This window comes from Pseudorca crassidens, chromosome 15 (genome assembly GCF_039906515.1).
Source record: "Pseudorca crassidens isolate mPseCra1 chromosome 15, mPseCra1.hap1, whole genome shotgun sequence".
Lineage (NCBI taxonomy): Eukaryota > Metazoa > Chordata > Mammalia > Artiodactyla > Delphinidae > Pseudorca > Pseudorca crassidens.
In genome coordinates, this window is record NC_090310.1 from 29,591,392 (window position 1) to 29,613,730 (window position 22,339).

At 46.0% G+C, this 22,339-nt stretch overlaps 1 protein-coding gene across 6 annotated transcripts in view; it reads left to right on the forward strand.

Annotated features, from left to right (window-relative positions):
* The window catches only part of LITAF (lipopolysaccharide induced TNF factor), a 111,733-nt gene extending 93,926 nt beyond the window's left edge, over window positions 1-17,807 (forward strand). For all 6 annotated transcript variants that reach the window (XM_067706629.1, XM_067706631.1, XM_067706630.1 and 3 more), the window contains 3 exons: window positions 10,272-10,496; window positions 13,028-13,184; window positions 16,217-17,807. In XM_067706629.1, coding sequence (XP_067562730.1) covers window positions 10,272-10,496; window positions 13,028-13,184; window positions 16,217-16,325 — 491 coding nt within the window. In that variant the 3' untranslated portion in view covers window positions 16,326-17,807. The remainder of the gene's footprint in view (window positions 1-10,271; window positions 10,497-13,027; window positions 13,185-16,216) is intronic.
* The last annotated feature ends 4,532 nt before the right edge of the window (window positions 17,808-22,339 follow it).

Below are 22,339 nucleotides of genomic sequence, written 5' to 3' on the forward strand. Positions count from 1 at the left end.
CAGCGAGGAGCCTGCTAATAAGTTCAGATCTTGGACGGATGGTGCAGCCGCAGGACGTACCTCCTTCTCGCTCTCTTCTGAAACCCCAACAAGAACCAGCAGTGGTTGTCGGCAAAATTCAGGGATGCCTTCTGCAGAGCCCGGGGACGAGCAGCCTCAGAAACTTGCATCAAAGAGTAAAAATGAACCGATCTTGAAGTTTAGAGACTGTGGCTTTTTTGTCTCTGATTTTGTCTTGTTTGTGTTTACTTGCCTCCACGCTTCCCTTTTCAAGTTCTTTCCACCCACATCTTTTTTTTTCCCCAAAGGGTGTGAGGACAGCCCTTCTTTCTTTTTTTTCTTTAATTAATTAATTAACTTATTTATTTATTTTTGGCTATGTTGGGTCTTCATTGCTGCGCGTGGGCTTTCTCTGGTTGCGGCGAGCGGGGGCTACTCTTCGTTGCAGTGCGCCGTCTTCTTATTGTGGTGGCTTCTCTTGTTGCGGAGCACGGGCTCTAGGGGCGGGGGCTTCCGTAGTTGTGGCTCGCGGGCTCAGTAGTTGTGGCTCGCAGGCTCTAGAGCACAGGCTCAGTAGTTGTGGCACATGGGCTTAGTTGCTCCATGGCACGTGGGATCTTCCCGGACCAGGGCTCAAACCCGTATCGCCTGCATTGGCAGGTGGATTCTTAACCACTGCACCACCAGGGAAGTCCCTCCACCCACACCTTGACCTTCTGCCTGGACATCACAGAGTGCCCTGCTGAGAGATACCATTCTCCCCAGGGCATTCTGGAGGCAACAAAGGATTCCAGACCCATTAAGTGATTCCAGTTCTGGAGCACATTTGGCCAAACCCTCATGTTGCCGTGAGCTGAACTGCGAGGCCATCTGTTATTGAGACCTGTTGTTAGGAACATCTTCCTATTAAAAAAAAACTTCATTTTTGTCAGATTCTAAGTTGAGGCTCTTAGGGTAAGACCCTCCCATTTATGTCTGCTTCCAAATCTTGATGCCATCCAAGATGGGTCTTGGTGTCCTTTTTACACATAGGTATCATTTTCTCCAAACATTTGTGGAAATATCGGGGTGACCAAATTGTCTTGGTCTTTGCCAGGGACTTTCCCAATTTAGGTACCAAAAAATCCTGTATCCGGGAAAATCCGTCTTTCCTGGGCGACCTGGGACAGTGGGTTACCCTATGAAGCACCCATGATGCTTTGAGCTTAGTTCTAGGTGCTGGGGGTGCAGATTTTAATAATTTCAATCCCTGCCCTTAAAGGGCCCACAGACTGGTTAGGAAGACGTCTTAGACGAGAAAGGTGCCCTGTGACAAGTACAGCAGAGAAAGGTATGTTAATGACAGCTAGCACGTGCTGAGGGCATATGTTGTCTCTCGTGGCTCTGGGTCCTCTTCGCAAGTGGATTCGTTTAATCCTCCCAAGAGCCTCATGAGGAAGAAGCTGCCAGTGTGCTTATTTTACAGATGGGAAAACTGAGGCACCAAAGTCATGCCCAGGGGAACTTTGATGCGACCACAGGCTGTCTGGCTCCAGACCCTGCACCCTTGATTTCCGCACTGTGTAGAGAGAGGTTCGGGAGGAATTAGTTCTCCTCTGGGAAAGCCAGAGATCACCTCTTGGAGAAGGTGGCAGCCAAGCAGGGATATGATGGGTGAGAGGAATTTGCAAACCCATAGGGAAGGAAGGAAACAGGGGGCAAAGAGGAAAGAGCATGCTTGGGGCATGTTTGGGGACATCCAAGCCAGGCTGCAGACACATCAATTTGCAACTGTGGTGGGAGGTGAAGTGAGAGGCAGGGTGGGGAGTTAGGGGTTCAACGTGTCCTGGGAACCCCCTCCATCCCAGGCAACTCAGGACCTTAGGTCACCTTAGTCGGGGACACGTTGGCCGGTGTCAGAAACACCCCAGTGGTCTCAATTTTAGGTAAACGGGCCACTGAATGCATTGAACTAAGGCTAGTGGTGGATTTGGAGACTCAAATTGCTTTTATCTTTCTTTCTTTTTTTCTTTTTATTAAGGTAACATTCACCAAACATAAAATTCACCATTTGAAAGTGTACAGTTCAGTGGCAAGTAGTACATTCATAGTGTTTTGCAACCATCACCTCCGTCCAGTTCCAGAACATTTTCATCACCCTAAAAAGAAACCCCGTACCTGTTTCCTCCCAGTACCCTCCCCTCCCCACCCCCAGCTGCTGCACCATTAATTGGTTTTCCGTCTCTGGATTTACCTATCCTGGACATTTCGTATACATGGATGGAATCATACGATGATTTCGCGTCTGACTTCTCTCACTTAGGATCATGTTTTCGAGGTTCATCCCAGCGATGTTTTGGAACCGCTGTATCAGTGATCGAGCTGGTCGGCCAGCCATCGCTAGGCTTCCCGGAAGTCAGCCCCCTGCCTCTGCATTTAGGATTCCAGGCAAACGCTGCCAGGCTGGGACCCCAAGTTATCCAGTGAACACTGGTGCAGGCTCAGACCGAGTACGACGACTCCCAGAGCTTGTGTGAGGGCCTGGAATAGCAGCTCCACCGGGGTGTTTCCGGGAATTCTAAGACTGTTTAGGCCGAGTTTTTTTTAGGAACAAATCTGTTGCTGAAAGTGACTTGGAGTTTTTTCCTGTGTCTCGAGGTTTCAGGATCAATTCATTAATCTCAGCTCACGGCGCGAAGATCACTGCGCCCACCGGCGTGGCTTCTCTCCAGGATTTTGAGGGCTTTTTGCGACAGTCTTTCAACAGCGATATTAAAAAGCCTGCTCTGAGACTCGGTTGGCATGGCCTTTGCCTTTTCTTCCCTGGGAGCTGCAGCAGGTGGCAGAGATATCCCAGCCTCCCACTGCTGCTTGAAGCAAATGTGGCATCTCAGAAGTTCTGAGATCTCCCCTTCATTGCTTGTGTCCCCCAGATGAGCGGGAATTGCTCTGTGGATATCTAACTCTGGCTGATCACTGACCTCCTGGACCCCTGATTCTCATTAAAGAAGTAGATCGTTTTGAACTGCAAAGTCCTCATGACAAAATTAGTTGAAGTCCATAATGGGCAGGTAGTTTTTTAAATCTTGTCTTGGGTGTGTCGTGTGAAAGTCTGTGTATATGCATCTTCATGGGTGTTAGGAAGGCAGAGAGAAAGGGGGTGACCTGTCGCCTTGGGCTCAGATATGTTGCGTCCACTGAGAATTGATTTTTCCTTTCACGTTTCATTGTGGGGGGCAAAGTGTGCAAAACGAGTTGCTGATTGTGTCTGGATCTCCCAGCCTGGGAGGTATTCTGATGAGTTCTAAAGAGCTCCAGAGTCTGAGGGGCATGGGTTCAAACCACTCCATCTGTGTAAATTTGGATAAGCCGCTCAACCTCTCTGGGCCCCAGTTTTTTCATCTGTGAATCGGGTTGATGACAACAATAATTTCTGACTCAGTGGTGTGGGAATGACATGGGATGATGCATGTAAGGGCGTGAATTACAGGGCCCGCTGCGGTAAAGTTAAGAGCCCGTTACGGTTCATCTTAATGCAGTTGTGAATCTGGGATGGGGTGCGGAGTAGCAGTTGTGAGATGAGTAGTAGATTCTGATCAGGCCAGGACGTCTGGACTCTGAGATGCCAAAATAAGGTGTAAACAGTCTTTGGAACCCCTGAGCACCCTTTACTTTCTTCCTGGAGTGAGAACCCAGCAGATTCAAGACCCAGAGGAGTGATGGGTGCAGGAGGAAGTGGATGCCAGCCCAGCCCTGCTTGGCCCCAGTACAACAGAAGGAAGTGTCCCTCCGTCTGATCACCCTACCCCTGTCCACCTCCCTCCCTTGTGGCTCATGAGATTACGTTGCGAGAGGGCTGGGCATGCCTTGAAAAGAACATGCAGATGTAAGGGATCCTAGGACTTGGTCCCTAAAAGGTTAAAAACTGAGTTCGGACAATTGCGTTTATGACACCAAGAAAGGAGGAGTCATAATTTAGAAATACTCAATGAACAAATGTGGGTGATTGGCGGAACTCATTGGGCCCAACTACCTCTTTCCAAACAGTGAGTTCTCACTGGGGATCCAAGGGAATGAAAATTGGTTCTTGGGGGAGGGGAGAGGTGAAAAAAATCTGAACTATTACAGTGGTGTGTGGCCCTCCAAAACTCAACCCTGCCCAACAAAATCTTATTTCTTAGCATTTAATTTTTCTTGTTAGGTAGAAATTAAATTATATTCAAGTTAATTAATTGAATTTAAATATAATTTAATTTTTTTCCTTGGGGGCCAGGGGTAGGAGGGGAGGGAGGGAGGCGGCTGTAATGAAAACAAGATTGGGAAATCCTGTTTTATACTGGGTTCAGTGAAGGAGCTACTCCCAGACTCATTCCCGTAGGCCTGCCCAGGAATAAATATCCGTGTAGCCCTCACTGCCCATTTAAGAGAACATCTTTCACCCAGCGAATCGTTGTCTCAGAACAAGGGATGTTTTCAGCTAGGGACCCCAAACTTCCAATTGGCATATTTACGGATGAGAGAGTGGGGCCCAGGATCACGCAGCTGGTCATGGGCCAACTTCCAAGTCCAAGCCTGGTTCTTTTTTATTCAGTTATTTACTGATTGATTGATTGATTGGCTGTGTTGGGTCTTCGTTGCTGTGTGCGGGCTTTCTCTAGTTGCGGCGATCGGGGGCTACTCTGTTGCGGTGCGCTGGCTTCTCATTGCAGTGGCTTCACTTGTTGCAGAGCACGGGCTCTAGACACACAGGCTTCAGTAGTTGCGGCACGCGGGCTTCAGTAGTTGTGGCTCGTGGGCTCTAGAGCACTGGCTCAGTAGTTGTGGCGCATGGGCTTAGTTGCTCCGCGGCATGTGGGATCTTCCTGGACCAGGGATCGAACCCGTGTCCCCTGCATTGGCAGGCGGATTCTTAACCACTGCGCCACCAGGGAAGCCCAGCCTTGTTCTTCTTGCATCAGAAATGCCTCCTTTTCCTTTTCTGTAACCAATGGTCACGATTTGGCTACCTAACATTTGGCCCCAGTGCAGCGTGGAAAGGCAGGGCCTCTGGTTCGAGAAGTATTTGGAATTTCAAGATGGCGGCAGCATTCAACGGAGCCTGGGGGGCCCTTCTGCGTGTAGGGCCCCGTGGGCCTACACGGGTCACATGCCCGTGAGGTCAGCCCTGGTCAAATTTTCCATATTTAAAAAAAGGGGTTTGGAATGCCTCTCTCTGCATTTGGAAGGAGCTAATAAGAGTCATTATGAGATGGTGGAAACAGAAATCTCCAGCCCTTAGCATTTCCTCGATTCCTGCGGGGGCGGGTGGAAGGTGGGTGGAGAATCGCCTTCAATGTGTCCTTTTCAATAGACAGTCGAGAAAAGCCACTCGCAGGGGCTTAATAAGAAAGTTAAACAACTGGGGAGGGAGGAGGGAGACCCCCTTGTTTGTTCCTTTATTTCCCCCCACAAAGCTCCCCGTAACTGTGGCAACCTGGGTTCTGCAGAGGCTGCACCCCAGCCACCCAGGGCCACCAAAGGATTCTCAAGGCTGTGCTGTTACGTGGCAAAACTGTGGCTTTTCTGTTTTGTTAAACTAAAAGACACTTTCCTGTGGTTTCCAGTTTGTCCCAGAAAAATGGGTCACAAGTATTAGATGGAATTGTGCTAGTACCTCAGCACACAGGCGGCTCTGGAGGGATGCAGGGTTCTCTGCTGACAGTGGAGTGTGTCTGTGTGTCTGTGTCCACATGTGTGTCTGCCCTTAAGAATTTCACATTGTGGGGGTGAGGAGGGGAGTGTGGAGGCCAGTTGAGCACATCCTTTCTGGAAGGGTGGCTTAGTGGCTGGCTAGGTGGGCCTCCTGCCCCTGGGGGAAACCAAATTAAAAAGAAATGGGGGTGGGGAGAGAAAAGAAAAAAGAGAGGGAGAGAAATGGGATTGACTGAAGTGGCATTTCCTGGCCTGGGGCCTGGGGGAAGGCAAGCTGTGGAATTTATTTAGAAAGATTTCAAAGCAGCTGGTTATATGTTTTCCCTCCCTCCCTCCCTCCCTCCCTCCCTCCCTCCCTCCCTTCCTCCCTTCCTTCCTTCTTCCTTCCTTCCTTCTTTTCCTTAAACCATTCTAGACTGTTGCTCTTGTTCTTTTCAGAATTATGAGCGTGTTTATGTGTCTGTTTGATCCAAAAGCAATGTTCCCGAGAGAGAGTGTCCTGAAGTTCCAGAAAATAGGATGTGACCACAAGAAAGATGATGATGGTCAATTAAAACAGGGGCAGGGGTGGGTAGACATTAATTTCCAGAACCAGAAGCTCAGACCCTTCCTTCCTTTAGATGTCTTGGCAAGAACCCCACCTCCCCCCAGCTTCCTAACACCTGTGTGTTCGCTCTCAGCAGCACAATTCACAATCTCTGAGTTTCTTCCCTTTTGGAGGAGAGAGGCAATGGTTTGACCCGAACTATTTGCAGAATTTGGGGCACCCCAGGACCTTCTGTTTCCCCTCCCGAAGCGCTCCGTTTGCAGCCACAGCAAACTGTGCTATTTAAGGCTTTCTGGACGCATAGTGCTTTCTGCTCTTGTGGGTTTTTTTATATGACTCAGTTTTCATAATAAATCGTGTTGGCAGCTCTGGGTCTGCCTTTCCTGAGACAGGAAGGGACAGTGAGTCCTTGACGTTCTGCACGGATGTAAAATACCCGGGAGCACGAGGCGGCCGTGTTTCCCCCAGCTGAAGTCTCCTCCAGCGCAGTGTGCGGATGTGGGGAAGGCTGGGGCAAGCCGGGAGGGGACAGCAGCCAGCGTTGGAGGTGAGCCTGGTAGAGAGGCATCCTGGGGCCGATGTTTGTGGCCCGTCTTCCCTCCTACTTCTGCATTTCTGTTCCTGTGGGTGAGAGGAAATTGACACAGTTATATACCTTAACCACTTTTCACAGTCAGTCTGTTTTAAACCCTGAGCCTGTTTTCACAAAGATGTTCTGGGGTCAACCCCCAACCCTGGGCCTTCCACCCCCACACAGGGGCCTTCCGAGCTTTGCTTCTTGTTTCCTTTCCAGACCTTCTGCTTCATCTACCCTGTCTAGGGTTGGACCTCTCCTTTTCTCTGTAACCTCCCATGGTTCCTGTCCCATAGAACCAGAAAGGGAGCCACATAGGCAATTTAAAACTGTTTAGTAACCACATTTTAAAAAGTAAAAAGAAACAAGTGAAAGGAACTGGAACAGCATATTAACTCTGGCTATCTAAAGTATTATCATTTCAATCTAGAGTCGATATAAAAAATTACGAACGAGGTGTTTCACATTAACATTTTAAAATGTTTTGAAATCCAAGGTGTACTTTACGTTGACATCATATCCCAAATTGGATGCGAAAATTTTATCAAAAACATTTGATCTCAATTCAGAGTTCCTTAAATTTGCTGTTGAGAAAGCAGATTCACATACCCAAGGAGTCCCAGACTTACATAAAAATGTTCCAGTAAATGAATTGTGTATTTGATTTTCTTTCTTTCTTTTTTCTTTCTTTTTTTTTTTTTTTTCCTTGTGGGATCTTAGTTCCCCAACCAGGGATCGAACCCGGACCCTCAGTGGTGAAAGCACAGAGTGCTAACCACTTGGACCGTCAGGGATTCCCTGTATTCGATTTTCAATTTAAATAAATATAATTTAACAATTCAGTTCCTCGGACGCATTTCAAGTGTTTGGCGGTGTGGTGTGGTTGCTGGCGACCATATTGAACAGCCCACATAGAGACCATTTCCATCCTTCTGGAAAGTTTCCCTTGGACAGCCCCAGGCTTATAGAATGAGATCCAAACATCTCCATAGGGCTTCCACAATTTTCTAGAACCCAGCTCCAACCTATCTGGCTTTATTTATGGATTTTGTTTTATGCATGGTCGTTTTCCCATGCCTCTCTTTCCACTTTGAAAGCCCTTTCATCTCTTCCCCCAGAGAAATCTCCTCTTTCGGGCTGGGCTGAAAGGCAGAGCGTCCTTGAAGGATTCTCCCCTTCTCCCCACAGCAGAATGAATCGATTCTGCTTCCCACGGGATCTAGAAGAGGAGGCATGGTGCGTGGGAAGCAGCACAGGCCCGGCCAAGCCCCCGGACTGTGGCTCGCTGCCCTCAGAGCTCCGTGCTCCGTTTCTCCTGAGACAGGTTTGAATGGATCTTCTAATGCAGCGTTAGCCCTGCCCCGTTGGAAAAACAGAAGCAGACAAAGGACGGCACTGTGTCCTTCTCCAGCTGCCCCGGGGCTGCCGAGCATGGGACCGCAGACAGGAACACACCCTGGGTCCAGGCCATGTAATTCTAGGCGGGCATCAGTTCTGCAGGGAAAAAAAAAAAACGGTTCTTTGCCCTCACAAAAGGAAATATGTGCCTGGCTGCTCTGATTCTCACTTTTCAAAATGAGAACTGGTTGGTTTGTGTGTCCCTGTGTGTGTTTACTTTTTAAAAACTATAACATATATACAGAAAAGGGCACATAACTTAATTGTACAACTCGAATTTTCACAAAGTGGACATTCCTGTGTAACCACCCCCAGATGACGAGAACATGACTAGACACCCTCACCCACCAGCCTCTTCCAGACTCTCCTTCCCCTCCCAAGAGTAACCGTTTTCTTAACTTACACCCCCAAGATTCCTTTTCCTGCTTCTGGACTTCGGGTACATGGCATTCACCGGGAGGGTTTCTTGGCCTCTGGCTTGTTTTGCTTAGTATTTGCCATAGTTTGTGGTTGGCTTTTGAAGGCCTTTGTCTTTTCTGGTCTCTTGAAACACTGTTAGTAAAAACTGCAGCGGTTAATTTGAAAAAAAAAAGAAAAAAAAAAGGAGGAAAGAAAAGAAAAGAAAAAACATTAGTTATGAAAGATAGGTCTTGGTTGGGTGATGGTTTCAAGTGTGAAAAAATTTATGTTCACATTTGGTGGATGTTTGCCCAGGGGATTTGGGTAATTTTCTCTTGTCATCATCTACCTTCTTTCTTTTTTTTTAAAATGGAAATGCAAAGGGTGAGCGATACCCAAGGCAATCCTTTGTTTTCTGTTGGCCACTCCACTCGGCATGTGGGATCTTAGTTCTCCAATCAGGGATTGAACCTCTAGTGGAAGCTTGAGGTCTTAACCACTGAACCGCCAGGGATGTCCCCCTACCTTTTACCTTTATGTAGGGAATCTTTTGTTAAGGTTCTCATTCTTGGGTCTGGAAGGGATGATGTTAACTCCCTTTCTGGCTTTTGGACAAGACTGGACACAGGTTATTTCCTAATTGTCTGTTTGTCAGTTAGAAAATGAAAGAAATTCAAAAAGATACATGTACCACAATGTTCATTGCAGCACTGTTTACAATAGCCAGGACATGGAAGCAACCTAATTGTCCATCGACAGATAAATGGGTAAAGAAGATGTGGCACATATATACAATGGAATATTACTCAGCCATAAAAAGGAACGAAATTGAGTTATTTGTAATGAGGTGGATGGACCTAGAATCAGTCGTACAGAGTGAAGTAAATCAGAAAGAGAAAAACAAATACCAGATGCTAATGCACATATATGGAATCTAAAAAAACAGTACTGATGAAACTTGTGGCAGGTCAGGAATAAAGATGCAGACGTAGAGAACAGACTTGAGGTCACAGGAGGGGGAGGGGAAGCTGGGACTAAGTGAGAGAGTAGCATTGACATATATACATTACCAAATGTAAAATGGATGGCTAGTGGGAAGCAGCCGCATAGCACAGGGAGATCAGCTCGGTGCTTTGTGACGGCCTAGAGGGGTGGGATAGGGAGGGTGGGAGGGAGGCTCAAGGTGGGGAAGTATATGGGGATATATATATATATAAGTATAGCTGATTCACTTTGTTGTACAGCAGAAACTAACACAACATTTTAAAGCAATTGTACTCCAATAAAGATGTTTTAAAAAAAAGGATTGAGAGTGGAAAAGAGAGATGGGGAGATGTCAATTGAATTTTTTTTTAATTAATTAATTTATTTATTTTTGGCCGCATTGGGTCTTTGTTGCTGCACACGGGCTTTCTCTAGTTGCGGCGAGCCAGGGCTACTCTTCGTTGCGGTGCGCAGGCTTCTCACTGCTGTGGCTTCTCTTGTTGCGGAGCACGGGCTCTAGAGCGCAGGCTCAGTAGTTGTGGCACACAGGCTTAGTTGCTCCGCGGCATGTGGGATCTTCCTGGACCAGGGCTCGAACCTGTGTCCCCTACATTGGCAGGTGGATTCTTAACCACTGCGCCACCAGGGAGGCCCCTGTCCATTGAATTTCTGATCTGGTGTCTTCTGGTTTTGCTTTAGGTAAAATGTCTGCTCCAGGATCCTACCAGGCGGCTGCTGGACCTTCCTCGGTGCCAACTGCGCCCCCATCCTATGAAGAGACAGTTTCTGTTAACAGTTACTACCCCACACCTCCAGCACCCATGCCTGGGCCGACCACGGGGCTCATGACGGGCCCAGATGGGAAGGGCATGAATCCGCCTGGGTACTACACCCAGCCAGTGCCCGTCCCCAATGCCAATGCAAGTACGTACGGCCTCCCGGGCCCCCTTACCTCTCCTTGGCCCTCAGCCCTGGGACTCCAGAGAGTGGCCGTAGTGACTGTGCCCCACAGTCTAAGCAAAGTGCCAGTCAGTCCAACTTTCCCCCGTGTCCTGAAATGTCACATCTAGTCTTGGGTTCCCTGTCAGTGAGGCTTTGCTTTTTCCGTAATGAAGCACAGTGTATGAACTTTCCCACGTCCACCGTAAACCGAGCCTCTGCTGCTTATCACAGAGGCACAACGAACCGTCCCAGAGAAATTTGGGAATGGGAGTTTGCTTTCGGGGGCTCCTGCCCTTCCTGCTGAGGCTTGGCGGGAGAACCCCTGCCCCGAGGCCAGGGCTGGAGTAGGAGAGGGAGAGGATGCAGCCGTGAGTGAGGAATGGGTGAGCTGAAACCCACCCCCAGCCCAACATTAGTGCAGGTGACTCCCCTGCCCTCCAGCAACTTCTTCATGTCCTTGCCCTTTGGTACTTCCTGCTGCCCGTCTGCACCCAGGTATGTAGCTGATTCAGTATTACAGGCAGCTCAGAGAGCGGGCCCGCGAGACAGACTGCCTGGGTTCACCAGCCTCCTTGTGCCTCGGTTTCCCCATCTGTAAAATGGGGCCCATCAAGTACCTACAACCAGCGGCTGTTAAGATTAAGTAAGGTTCCATGAGTAATCATTGGATGAATGTGAACTATTGTTGTCATTGTGCTCAAGTGACTTTGACTCCTTGAGATGGAAGAGGACAAGATAACGACTTCAGACTCTTTTAGATCACACTCTGATCAATAAATAACTCATTCTTGTACCCCACATAACCCTTATTAAAATTTACGTGTAAGTGCTGAATTATGCTTTGATGCTTCTCTTCTGCAGGGGGTGGGGGTGCTTTCTAGGTCTTTCTGGGAATATTGTCTGGTTAGCTCTGGGTAACAGTTCATGTCCCCTAATACATAGATCACAGAAATGGCATCTCAATAACATAAAAACAGAAAAAAGTCACTTTGACAGAACTACGAGCTTAAACAACTTTGCCGAAAACCAAAAGAATGTGCTAAGCTCTAAGGGCTTTGTGATTTCCATCACCCTAGGTGCTCTTCTAATGCTTGTGCATGTCCGCGTGTGTTTTCACATAGTTTTCTCTTTTAGCACGATTTCATATACCCACTGCGTGTATCAGTATGGTCCCCCGACTTGTAAAGAACTGGGCCAGTGTCCCCTGGCTTGGTAAACGCCAGCCTTATTACTGGGCATTGGAGTTTGCTAAGGAGACCTTGTGAAATCCAGGCTTGTTTATGGAGGATTCACTCTGTACCAGGCACGGGGTGAGGTTCTTTACTGCCTTTGTCCCATTTAATCCTAGCGACAACCCTTATTATTCCATTTTTTAAAAAACAGCTTTATTGAGATAGAATTCCCATACCATAAAGTTCACTCTTTTAAAGTATATGATTCAGTGGTTTTAGCATCTTCACAGAGCTGTGCAACCATCAGCACTAATTCCAGAACGTTTCCATCACCCCAGAAAGAAACCCCCGTCACCCTCCATCCCCCCAGCCCCCGGCAAACACTAATCTACGGATGAAGAAAATTGAGGCTAAAACCCATCACATCACTGTTTCTGAAATTACCATCTGCAGACCACCTTTGTAGAACCACTCAAGAGCTTAAAAAGCAGTTTGGGGACCCTGCCCCAGACTTGCCGAATCAGACGGTCTTGAGGGCAGGACCAGGGAATCTGCATTCTTAATAAGCTCCGCACTTGAGTCCAGAGACAGTTGCGTTTGAAAGCCTGGTGGAGCTGGGCCAAATCGCCTCCAGAAACACACAGTCCTTTCCCCCATCTCGTGTGTGGAGGTTTCCAGAGCCCCTCAAGTGGTAATTCTGGAAATCTGCCACTGTTTTCTTCCCTTTTTGTCATTTTTCTCCCTCCTCACCCATCCCCAATTTTTTTTATTGTGGTAAAATAACACATAACATAAGATTGATTACCTTAAGCATTTCTCAGCGTACAGTTCAGTGGCATTAAGTACGTTCACATTTTTGGGCAATCATTACCACCTTCCATCTCTTACATTATACAAAACAAACTCTATACCCATTAAATGGCAACTCCCCTTCACTCCTCTCTCCCAAGCCCCTGGCACCCACCATTCTACTTTTTATCTCTATGAATTCAACTACTCTAGGTGCCTCCTATCTGTGGAATCAGCAGTATTTGTCTTTTTGTGACTGGCTTGTTTCAGTTAGCCTGATGCCCTTAAGGTCCATCCATGTTATAAGATGTGTCAGAATTTCCTTCCTTTTTAAGACTGACTAATAACCCGTTGCATGGATGGACCACATTTTGTTCATCCATTCATTTATGAATGGGCGCTGGGTTGCTTCCACCTCTGGGCTCTTGTGAACAGTGCTCTCCTGAACGTGGGTGAGCAAATATCTGTCCAGATCCTGCCTCTACTGTTGTGCATTTAATGAATGTCTTCCTCATTTACTGATTGGCCGGTTTGTTCTGTTCCTTCCATCAGTTGCTGTGCAGACAGTCTACGTGCAGCAGCCCATCTCCTTTTTCGACCGCCCAGTCCAGATGTGTTGTCCTTCCTGCAACAAGATGATCGTGACTCAGCTGTCCTATAATGCCGGCGCCCTCACCTGGCTCTCCTGCGGGAGCCTGTGCCTGTTGGGGTAAGTCTGAGGTCCACTCAGACCCCAGGCTCTCCCGAATTCCTCTCTTGTAGGATTTCTCAGCCTCAGCACCTACTTCTGTGTTGTGGGGGCCTGTCCTGTGCCCTGTAGGGTGTTGAGCAGCATCCCTGGTCTCTACCCACTAGATGCCAGGAGCTCCCCTGCCCCCGTTGTCATAACCGGAAATCATGCCCAGTTGAGAACCACTGCCCTCGAGCATATCAGCGCCTGGAAGCTGCTGTCCCATCCTTTCTTCTCAGACCACTCCCTGCGTGTAGGGACAAGCATAGCAGCCATTTGTATCTGTGTACAGCGATACCCTTGGGGATTTCTTTTTGTAGAATTTCATGACCTAATTAATAATGTTTGCTTGACTCTAAGAGAAGTTTAAACAATCTGTACATTAAAATATTTTATAGTCATCTCTTCAAAATTTCTTATCCTTTTAGGACCCCCAGTAGTTTTCTGTTGCCTACACAAGGAGAATGTGTCAATAAATTTATGTCTGCACCAAGGGTATTATGTTGAAAGAGATAATACTTTCTGTTCTGGGAGAAAGTTGAGGAAGCACCATTTAACTTTTTTTTTCCAAACAGATAAAGGCAGCCTCCTTATTCCTGGCCATGCAAGTCACTCAGAAAACCATAAGTGCTCCGTTTGCTTCCTCGAAGGCAACCGTGTTTGTGGGTTTCTTTTCAGAGGCCCTTGCCTGGCTCTTTCCTCATTATCTGCTCATGACTTAGGTGGAGGGGGAATCATGGTTCTCTTCCTAATTTTGAAGAGAGGCTCAAAGCCCCTGAGAGCTTAATTAACTTTCTTGAGGACTTGCATTCAGAGGGGAAGAAAGGAGACAGAAAACATTACATAAAAACTCATCGTCCTTTGGACTTTCCTGTTAAAACTAACTTTTGTCTTTGAAATCAGGGAAGGACAAAATGGAAACTTTTATCGAATATTGGCCTCTCGCTTTCAAATTGAGGCAGCTTTTTCTATCCGTTCTTCCTTTTCTTCCTTAAATGCAGTACTGTGTGTTCAGATCCTGCCTCTCACAGCTGTGTGGCTCTGGGCAAGTGACTTCACCTCTCTGTGCTCCAGTTTCCTCATCTGTAAACTGGGTTGTACTAACGCCCACCTCCGGGGGTGTTGAGGATAAAGTAGGTGGCTGTGTGTGCATCGCCTCTTGCAGCCATGCCCGCACTTGTCAGGCGGGAGGATAGGATGATCGCTAAATGCACTGGCTGCCCTTATTTGAACTCAGGTAAGCTTAGGCAATAGGAAATTCCATTCATGAGATAGTATTCTCTTCAGGATATTTCCTGATTCTGCTTTATATAAATCAGTGTCTTCCTGTAAAATGTTGATTTTTTTTTTTTTTTTTTTAAACTATGTTTTTTGGCAAACTTTGGTTGTAAGGCTGTGGGGTGTTTTCTGACACTGGCCAAGCCTCCAGCACCAGCTGCGTGTCAGTGTTTCAGTTCAGCTCTGACACTACCTGGAGTTGCAGACCCCACAGCTTAAGGGCTCAGTCCCACAGACTGCCCCCCACTTCAGATGCCAGGCACAAGTCGTAGGTCCCCTGAACTTCTGACCGATCAGGGGTCCTGCTATCCCCTCTTCGGGTTTGATCATATGCTAGAATGAATGGCTCACAGAACTCAGCATGGCAGTTTACTTACATTTACAGGTTTATCATACAGGAGACAGACAGATGGACAGCTAGGTGAGGAGGTAACAGGGCGAGATCCAGATAGGTCCTGAGTGCAGGGGTTTCTGTCCCCTTGGAGTTGGGGTACACCACCCTTCCGGCACATAAATGGCGGATTCACCAACCCAGAATCTCTCCAAATTAGCTGTTCAAGTGTTTTTATAACCCAATCGTCATCCCCCCATTCCACCCCAGAGGTCTGTAGTCGAGGTTGAAAGTTCCAGCCCTCTAGTCACTTGGTCTTTCTGGTGACCAGCCCATCCCAAGCCTGTGTAGGGACCCACCCTAGTCACCTCACTAGCATAAACTCAGGTGTGATTGAAAGGGGCTCTTTGTGAGTAACAGAAGACACTCCTGTCACTCAGGACGTTCCACGGGTTTTGGAGCTCTGTGCCGAGAACCAAAGACCAAATATATTTCTTCTTACACCTCAGGCTGTATAGAGGTCCTGCCTGCGTGCGCTGATGATGGATTATGTAGGTTAAGAGACGTGATTTGTGGAAATTTATATGATTGTTTCTGTGAGAAGCAGGCTGTCTGTATGGAAAAGTGATCAGTCCAAGACAGGAGTCGGCAAACTACAGCCCCGGGGCCAAATCCAGCCTATTTTAAGTTCTATTGGAACAGGTCACGCCCTTTATTTACGGATTATCTGTGGCTGCTTTCATGCTCCAGTGACAGAACAAGACCCATGTAGCCTGAAATACATACTCTGTGGCCCTTTACAAAAGAAATTCACCGATTCCAATCTAACACTTTGAAAGATGCCTAAGTGTCCCAAGACTTGATAATACACGCAGAGCAGTCTGTCTGTGGGAGCAGCCTTGGCAATGGCTGGGGTCTTAGTTCCCCAGGGCTGCCATAACAAATTACCACAAACCTGGTGGCTTAAAACAATAGGAATTTATTCTCTCACCATTCTAGAAGCCGGAAGTTCAAAATCAAGATGTCATGCTCCTTCCAAAAGCTCTAAGGGCAGAATCCTTCCTTGTCTCTTCTAGCTTCTGGTAGTCCGGGTGTTCTTTGGCTGTGGTGCCTCACTGCAGTCTCTGCCTCTGTCTTTACGTGGGCTTTGTCCCTCTCTGTATTTCTGTGTGTCCTTTTCTCTTCTTATCAGTATCCCTGTCTTGGAGTTTAAGGAGCCCACCCTCATAATCCAGGAAGATCCCATCTTGGGATCCTTAATTACATCTGCAAAGACCCTTTTTCCAAATAAGGTCACATTTCTAGGTTCCGGGGATTAAGACTCCGACATATCTTGTTGGCGGCTGTCATCCAAATGACTACAGTCTGTAACGCTCTCCACGTGTGGTCTTTTTTGTTCTAGGTGCGTCGTGGGCTGCTGCTTCATCCCTTTCTGTGTGGACGCCCTGCAGGATGTGGACCACTACTGTCCCAACTGCAAAGCTCTCCTGGGCACCTACAAGCGTTTGTAGGACTCAGCCAGACCTGAAGGGAGCCGTGTGCTGCAGGAAGGCCTTTCCGACTCTCACCCAGCCCCACCCCTGGTGAAGGCTCCATTTTGGTGGTCTCATCTCTCCAGGGTCTCCACCTTCGTGTCTTCTCTTGGGGGGAAAATGTCGCAAAAATAACACACCTCCAAACCCCAGAAATTGCTGCTTGGTGTCGTGCACAGGACATGCAAAGACATTCTCCTTGAGTGCTGGTTCAAGGGTTTCCTGCCTCCCCGTCTGTGACCCCAAGTCACCCCATCCAGCTGTGACCATTGTCCTGAGTATCTTCTGGTGATTTGCCACTGATTTTTTGGCCTCAGTGGGCCTTTCTCTTGGTGGTCTCAAACTGAGAAGCCCCAGATTGCCTTAGTTTTTAAACTGTTCTGGCCCTAGAACGGCTGAACCAACCTTTAGTGCCTACCGTCCTAGCCATCTGTTTCCACTTCTGATGACAAAAATCTTGCCTTACAGTCTAAGGGCTTGGCTCTCAGATTCTGTAACTGCAGGCCTTTAAATAGCACACAAATTCACTTTAATTTCTTAATTCATTTTTAAGTACAGGGAGGGGTTATTCACACCCATCAGACGCATAGCCATGAGGTCATAAACGCAGGCTAGGAATAGAAGGCTGGGTCTTTTCACTGATCTGCCTTCTTTGGACCAGATCCTCAGCCACTTTCCACAAAGAGCTTTTTTTTTGGTAGAGGAATTGTTTGTATTAACAGTTTTTGTGACCTCCTTTTGGTCTTAAACACCTTTGAACATAATTTTGAAAGGAGGGATTTATCGAACTGTTATCCCTAACCATATGTATGACTGGTATCATTTTCCCATTTGCCAATGCACTCTCACTTTTTTTTTTTTTTTCGTAACAGAAAAAGTAACGGGGATAATTTCGTCTACTGCCTTTACTTGGGTTTAGTGTTGTTCCTAAAGACCTCCATAATGGAACTCTTAAAGCGGGTCCCCTTTTGGGTTCCTGGTGGATATGTGGAAAGACGAAGGAAAGCGTGTTTGAGCACGTCTGAGTATCATGGTGCTGAAAAGTGTGGGGACCTGACTGTTTCAAAGGCATCTGAAGTCTGGATTTTATTTTTCAGAAATCAATTTGTTGTATAACATCTGAAGACATGATTTCTAGGACTGAAGCAGCAAGCCAGAGTTCTCTGTGCGCTGCCGTGTCATCTTTGGAATCAAGACAAAGCCGGGCTCGACTTTCAAGAGTCCCCATTTTGATACTAAATTGACACAGGGAATGCATGTGAATAATATTATGTAGAAATCAAGCCTAGGCCTTGATCGAAAATCTGTATATTCGTTCAAAATTATAGTCGTAACCCATTGATTCAGCTTATTCTTTTGATGTTTCGGAAGTTCCAGTAATTATTTTTGCAATGACTATGGATACTACATAGTACTTTGGTGTTATCTGCTTTTCAAAAATAAAGTCTTTTGTTCACTCTGTGAACTATTCATCAATTCTTACGGTGTGAAGAAAGGTCTCATGTTGTGTTTCCAGCCGTTGGTACAAAGAACCCTTTATTTGTTCCATAACAGTAGAAAATCCTTCATGATAAAAACTACAGGCCTGCTGAATATCCCCCGATGTCAAGATGACCGATGTTGAGTTGGGTGGATAGCTAGCCAGTCGTATTTGAACATTAGGCTGTTGGAACCCAATAGGCGTCATCAGTGGCAGCAAGCCATAGCTTTCAAATTTTAATAAAATGCACAGAAGAAAGCCGTCCTCATTCATGCTCCGAACAAAACATGCTTTGTTAATTGATCCGGGTAGATGCGAGATGCTAGAAGGAGGGCATTGTAACTCGCCGGGAATATGAATGTCATCCTCTTTTCCTACCTGGTGATAAAGCTTCATTTTGGAAGGTGCCGGAAAATCATGCTACCTTGGTGCGACTTTGTCATTTAAACCCTAACTTCTGGTCTTAAAAAATTGCCCCTCAGCCGATCCTGAGCATGTGTTTTTCTTGCATTTGACAAAATTGAAGGCCATGCATATTTAGCAGTTTTGCTCAGATGGTGGCGTACAAATGGTCTCAAGCTGTTATCAATTACATATGCAGAGTCTTCAAAACAAGAGCCCTATTTCGAGGACCGTAACATACATACATATATATATATTCTGGGAAACTTTAAAAATAACATCAGATGCCTGGAGCATGAAGTGTTCGTCAGATATTCTATTTTATTCTTTGAAATACGGACTTATTCATATATTTTTACAAATTAAAAGGCTCTTTTGTTCTTCCCCTGTTTGTTGGGGACTTTGGAGTTTGTTGCAAACACTGAATCACATTCAATTAATGCGAGAGCTTTATTTTATATCTACTTGGACCTCAAAGAAGAATATTTACCAATTTCGAACCCAAAATGGCTGTACATCTTATACACTGTTAGTCCATCTAGGCCTTGTACACATACAAGTGTTGGTTTGTGTCTTGTTATCAAAAAGAATTCAGTTTTTGCATCTGTTTAAGCCAACTTTGAGCACATGACTGATTCCTGGCTGACCACAACATTACCCATGAAAATGTTTTCTCTGGGACAACTGGCTTCCCAGTTGCTACCGAGAACACTTCTATTGGGCCCTGAACTATTTATAAATGTGGCTTCATATACTCACACACAATTTGGCCTCAGTTTTCTCCCCAGTAACAAACCTCTCGTGTTTGGGATATTAAAATCCTTCTCTGAATTTTGAGCTCAAAGGTCTCTGTTTAGGAGTAAGTGTAGACGTTGGAATTTTACTAACAGAATTCTGATTTGCATTTTGGATCCTATTAAAGTTATCTCCTGCATTTATGACTCAGACGTTTATAATGAGTTGTCTGTTTTTCATGGGCACACCAGTGAATTGAAAGTAGATCCAGCAAGGGCGATGAAAGAGAGAAACCCGGAGGTTTTTTTTTTTTTTTTTTTTGTCTTAAGAATTTTAAAGAAACAAGAATCTGAGGCTTGGAAAGATTTAAAAAAAGAAGGAAAAAAAAAGTTCATGGCCAAGTATACAGTCTAGTGCGTTTAACTGTTTTGTGACTGTTCTCTGCAGTATTAGGAAAGTGTTCACACGTTGAAATACCTTTTTTTCCCCCTTTTAAATTATTTTTTAGAGCAGTTTTAAGTTCATAGCAAAATTGAGCAGAAGGTACAGAGAGTTCTCATACATCCCCTGTCCCCACACATGCACGGCCTGCCCATCATCAGCATCCCCTGCATTTGTTACGATTGATTAACCTGCATTGACATCTGATCACCATCGAAAGTCCATAGTTGGCATTAGCGTTCACTCCTGGAGTTGTACATTTCTGTGTTTCTTTATTTTTCTTTATTTTTTTGGCCATGCCTCTCAGCTTTTGGGATCTTAGTTCCACGATCAGAGATTGAACCTGGGGCCACAGCAGTGAAAGCCCTGAGTCCTAACCACTGGACTGCCTCATTCTGTGTGTTTGGGCAAATGTATAATGACATGTATCCACCATCATAGCGTCATACAGAATAATTTCACTGCCCTAAAAATCTATGTGTTGCCTATTCATCCCTCCCTCCCCACTAGCCCCTAGCCACTGATCTGACTGGCTCCATAGTTTTGCCTTTCCCAGAATGTCATACAGTTGGAATCATGCAGAGTTGGAAGCATATATACAGGAATCATAGCCTTTTCAGATTGGCTCCTTTCACTTAGCAATACGCATTTAAGGTTCTCTATGTCTTCTCATGGCTGGGTAGTTCATTTCTTTATTATTCAGATAATATCCCTTTGGATGTGCCATACATGTAAGTGCCTATACTGTTCTCAGTACTGCAGTGTCTCAGTGATGTGGTACCTGGTTTCCCAAATGGGCAAAATCAATGTAGCTTGTGTGTCCAACATCAGTGTCATCAGAGAGCACAGTATTGTTTGTGAAACCTGTGTTTATATAGTTGTGTATGTGTTGGGGGGGGGTGGTTACCGGGCTCAGCTTTGGCTGCTCGTTGCTCAAGAATCCAATACTGAGAGACAAGTGTTGGGTAAAAGTAAAGATAGCTTTATTGAGGAATCTGGTAATCCTGGGGAGAAGGTGGACTCATGACCCAAAGAACCAACTCCCCACTGTCAATCGGGGGCAAGAGCTTTTAAGGGGGTGTTTCTGGGTTGGGGGAGGGGGCTACATGCAGAACAGCACAGTCAGCTCCGACAATCCCTTTGAAATTAGTCGTGCGGTGGCCTGATCAGCGTCATCACGGTTGTTTTAGGTACAGTTCATCTTTAATTCCAGGGTCGGTTTGTTATGAGGCCAGTTCTCAGGATTGTGTAAGATGGAGCAGCTTATGTGACGGCTGCAGTCTGGTCATCATGTAGTTAACCCACCTGGTGGGGGTTTTATTTAGTATCTGCAAAACAGCTCAAAGGATATGGCTCGGAATATTATTGATAGCCCTTGAGGAGAAACTAAAGGTCCTTGACTTCATTTAATGGCTAAACTATTATTATTGCATTGGCCAAAAAGTTCGTTTGGGTTTTTCCATAAGACATCATGGAAAAACCCAAACGAACTTTTTGGCCAACCCAATATTTTGTCTTGTTTGATTATTTTCCTTTGCTTCTGTATTTTCTCGCTTCTCTGATTAAATGTATTCCTTGGCCAAAGTTTTTCTATATACAAGAGGCAGGCAGAGGACATGAGGGTATGTCCTGGGAAGATTGCTCTGTTACAGGGGGTTCACAGTGCAAAGTGAGTGCCAAGGGCGACATCTGGGAACCTCTGGTCTGGCACATCTGTGGTTTTCATGTACCACTGATTGACTCCTGCTGTATTCAGGGCATTGTATAGCTTGGATACCAGACACAGCCCTGCCCGGGAAAAGTGAGCACTGGGCCTAGAACTACACTGCCAGCATTTCTGGTGTCTTCTTTATTCTTTGTTTTAAGCTAAAATTCATGTAACGTTATTTTTTTTAATTTTTATTTTATATTGGAGTATAGTTGATTTACAATGTTGTGTTAGTTTCACTTGTATAGGAAAGTGATTCAGTTATACATATACATACATCTATTTTTTTTCAGATTCTTTTCCTATATAGGTTATTACAGAATATTGAATAGAGTTCCCTATGCTATACAGTAGGTCCTTGTTGATCATCTATTTTATATATAGTAGTGTGTATATGTCAATCTCAACCTCCATCATGTAACATTAAAGTGTATAATTCAGTGACATCTGGTGGATTCACAGGGTTGTGCAACCATCACTTGTATCGAGTTCCAAAACATTTCCATCAGTCCAGCATAAAACTCCACACCCATTAAGCAGCCACTAGTCATTCCTCCTCCCCCAGCACCTGGCAGCCACCAATTTGCTTCTGTTTCTTTGGATTTATCTATTCTGGACATTTCATATACACGTAATCATAATATGTGACATTTTGTGTTGGGCTTGTTTCACTGAGCACCATGTTTTTGAAGTTCCTCCACAGTGCAGCATGTGTCAGGGCTTCATTCCTTTTAGTGGCTGAATAATATTCCATTGTATGGACATGCCACATTTTGTTTATCCCTTTATCTATGGATGGCCTATTTGAGTCATTTCCACCTTTTGGTGATTGTGATTAAGGCTGCTGTGAACATTTGTTTACCGGTTATTATGTGAGAGTATGTTTACAGTTCTCTTGGGTATATACGTACAAGTGGAATTGCTGGGTCACATGGTAATTCAGTTTAACTCTTTGAGGAGCTGCCCGATGGCTTCTCAAAGAAATGTGTCCTATTGTAAAGCCACATCTGGCACAGGCTACCATTTGGAACCGCCCCGCCCTGGAGAATTCTGCCCTCTTCTGCAGTGAGAGCTGTTTGGAGCAGCCTGGTGGCAACAGAGCTGGATTTGGAGCGGGAAGACCTGCTCCCCCCGCCGTCCTGCCCACACTCCTCAGCTGATCTGAACCCCATTCAATCCTCTGGGGGTCCCACTGAGCCTGAAAAATGAGGAAGGGTGGATGGTGCA